General features: G+C 39.7%; 1 protein-coding gene across 1 annotated transcript; it reads right to left on the reverse strand.

Moving 5' to 3' along the window:
* Positions 1 to 288: 288 nt before the first annotated feature.
* LOC138341714 (uncharacterized) lies at positions 289 to 1,903 on the reverse strand. The gene is made up of 5 exons (XM_069293341.1): positions 1,703 to 1,903; positions 1,515 to 1,648; positions 967 to 1,058; positions 685 to 833; positions 289 to 564 (listed from the first exon to the last, which is right to left on the reverse strand). The coding sequence occupies exons 1-5, from the start codon at positions 1,901 to 1,903 to the stop codon at positions 289 to 291; spliced, it is 852 nt and encodes a 283-aa protein (XP_069149442.1).
* Positions 1,904 to 3,204: the final 1,301 nt, after the last annotated feature.

Here is a 3,204-nt window from a genome sequence, read left to right on the forward strand (position 1 = left end):
TAATTTTGGTCTATTTTGGCTATGGGGTGTTACGTTATCTCCCCCTTGGGAACATTTGTTCTCGATTGAAGACTAAACTAGCTGAAATAGAGGGAGAAATATGAAAACCCCACTACTAAACACCGACACCTAAGTTCTGACTGAATTGAGTTCTGAGTACCTGCAATTACTCTAAAATGAAAGTACAAATTGAGGGACCATGATTCTAAAAATGAATTAACACATGAATGACTGTAAAATTGAAAAGGAACTATTACCTCAAGATGGAGTGTAATCGTAAGGAAAAAGTTAAGGATACTTTGTTTTCATGGCTGCTTCTGCTTCCCAAGTAGCTCCCTCTACAGACTGACTCCTCCACACAACCTTAACTGAAGCGACTTCTTTGTTTGTCAACCTTTTAACCTGACGGTCAAGAATCTCAACTGGTACATCCTCATAAGAAAGACTATCTTTCATCGCCACACTCTCTAATGGCACTATAGAGGGTGGGTCACCCACGCACTTCTTCAAGAGTGAGATGTGGAAGACCGGATGCACTACTGCTAATTTTGCTGGCAACTTTAACTAATATGCCACCTTTCCAATCCTTTTCAAGATCTTGTAAGGGCCTACATATCTAGGACTGAGCTTCCCTTTCTTTCCAAATTTCATCACCCCTTTCATAGGTGAGACTTTCAGAAAAACCCAATCATCAACTTGGAACTCTAGTTCCCTTCTCCTTACATCTGCATAAGATTTCTGACGACATAGGTCTATCTTAAGTCTATCTCTAATGAGTTTCACTTTCTCCATAGCATAAAGGGCTGAATCTGGCCCTATCAAAGATGCTTCACCTACTTAAAATTAACCAACAGAAAATTTTATATCTACGCCCATATAAAGCCTCATAAGGATCCATTGGAATGATGGAATGATATCTATTATTGTAGGCAAACTCAATAAGAGGAAGGTGATCATCCCAAATACCTTTGAGATTGATCACACAAGCTCCCAACATATCCTCTAAGGTCTGAATTGTAAGCTCTGCCTGCCTATCCTTCTGTGGGTGAAATGTTGTACTAAAGATAACTTGAGTACCAAGACCTTTTTAAAATGACTGCCAGAATTGAGAGGTAAACTGAGGACCTGTATCTGATATGATAGACAAAGGAACCCCATGAAACCTCACAGTTTCAGTAAGGTAAAGCTTGGCATAGTCGTCTGTCAAATATGTAGTCTTGACCGCCAAAAAGCGAGAAGACTTAGTCATCCGATCAACTATCACCCAAATTAAGTCATGTTGTCTGCGAGTACGAGGTAACCCAGTGATAAAATCCATATTGATCATATCCCACTTCCAAGTAGGAATATCGATCTCTTGAGTCATACCTTCTGGTTTTTGATGTTCTACCTTGACTTGCTGGCAAATGGGGCACTTACTCACAAAGTCTGCTATATCACTCTTCATTCCATTCCACCAATAGACTTCCCGCAGATCGCGTTACATCTTAGTGGCCCCGGGATGAATAGAATACCTGGAGTTATGAGCTTCAGCAAGAATATGCTGCCTCAACCCTCCCACATCAGGAACACACAATCTAACTTCGTAGCGAAGTCCACCATCTCCCCCTTGGGGGAAAACCTCTACTCTCTGATTGTTGACTGCACCCTTTAGTTCAAGCAAGATCAGATCACTCTCTTGCTTTTCCTTAACCTACACTACCAATGACGATTCTGCCCCATTCTGAAATGTTACACCGCTGTCAGATATGCTCATATGGCAAACTCCCAAGCGAGCAAGCCTGTGAACATCCTTCACTAGCTCCTTTCTTTTTTCCTCAACATGGGCTACACTACCCATTGATAATCTACTAATAGCATCAGCCACTACATTTGACTTTCCAAGATGATAATGCACACTCATATCATAATCCTTAAGGAACTCAAGCCGTCTCCTTTAGTGAAGATTCAACTCTTTCTGGGTGAACACATACTGAAGTCTCTTATGATCGGTGAACACATCTACATGAACACCATACAAGTACTGTCTCCATATCTTGAGTGCAAAATCAACTACTGGAAGCTTGAGGTCATGAGTTGGATAGTTCTTTTCATGCACCTTAAGCTTTATAGAGGCAGAAGGTAATAACCTTATCTCTTTACATCAACACACAACCAAGGCCAACTCTGTATGTATCACAATAGATCACATAACTATCTGAACCCTCTGGTAGAGTCAAGACAGGAGCTGTAGTCAATCTAGTTTTCAGTTCTGTGAAGCTTTTTTCACAATCATCTGACCATTGGCACTTGACCATCTTTTGAATCAACCTAGTCAATGGTGAGTTTATGGATGAAAATCCTTCCAAAAACCTTCTGTAATAACTTGCTAGACCTAAGAAAGTTCTGATATTTGTAGTAGAGGTAGGTCTGAGCCATTGTCTCACTGCTTCTATCTTTTGTGAATCTATGCGGATCCCTTAGCTAGATACAATGTGACCAAGGAAAGCAACGGATTGCAACCAAAACTCACATTTACTAAACTTAGCGAATAACTCGTGATCTTTGAGAGTCTGCAGAACTACTTTCAAATGACTTGCATGTTCTTCCTTACTCCTAGAGTAAATGAGGATATCATCAATGAAGACGATAACGAACAAGTCTAAGTACTGTTTGAACATTTTGTTCATCAAATCCATGAAAGTTGCAGCAGCATTGGTTAGTCCAAACGACATAACTACAAATTCATAATGATCATACCAAGTTTTGAAGGCTATTTTCGGAATGTCACTATCTCTGACTCTGAGTTGATAATAACTCGATCTGAGGTTTTTTATTTGAGAAATGACTAGCACCCTAAAGATGGTCAAACAATTCATCAATCCTAGGGATGGAATACTTATTCTTGATTATGACCTTGTTCAACTGTCTATAGTCAATGCATATTCTGAAAGAACCATCTTTCTTTTTTACGAACAATACTAGTGCACCCTATGGTGAAATACTAGGTATGATGAAACCCTTATCTAGAAGGTATTTCAACTGCTCTTTCAATTCCTTAAGCTCTGCTAGAGTCATTCTGTAAGGATGAATAGAAATAGGTTGGGTATCTTGAAGGAGATCAATTCCAAAGTATATTTCCATTTCAGGAGGAACCCCGGGAAGATCTTTTGGAAATACTTCTGGAAATTCACATACTACTGGAACTAACTCAAGAGATGGGGT

The sequence above is a fragment of the Solanum lycopersicum genome, chromosome 1 (genome assembly GCF_036512215.1).
Source record: "Solanum lycopersicum chromosome 1, SLM_r2.1".
In the NCBI taxonomy this organism is placed as follows: Eukaryota; Viridiplantae; Streptophyta; class Magnoliopsida; order Solanales; family Solanaceae; genus Solanum; species Solanum lycopersicum.

Coding starts and splice junctions, on each gene's coding strand:
- LOC138341714 (XM_069293341.1), bottom strand. CDS start 1,903: ATGAGTGTGCATTATCATCTTGGAAAGTCAAATGTAGTGGCTGATGCT. Junction 1,059..1,514: donor GCTGAAGCTCATAACTCCAG/GTATTCTATTCA, acceptor AGTTATCTTTAG/TACAACATTTCACCCACAGA. Junction 565..684: donor AGTTCCAAGTTGATGATTGG/GTTTTTCTGAAA, acceptor GTGGCATATTAG/TTAAAGTTGCCAGCAAAATT.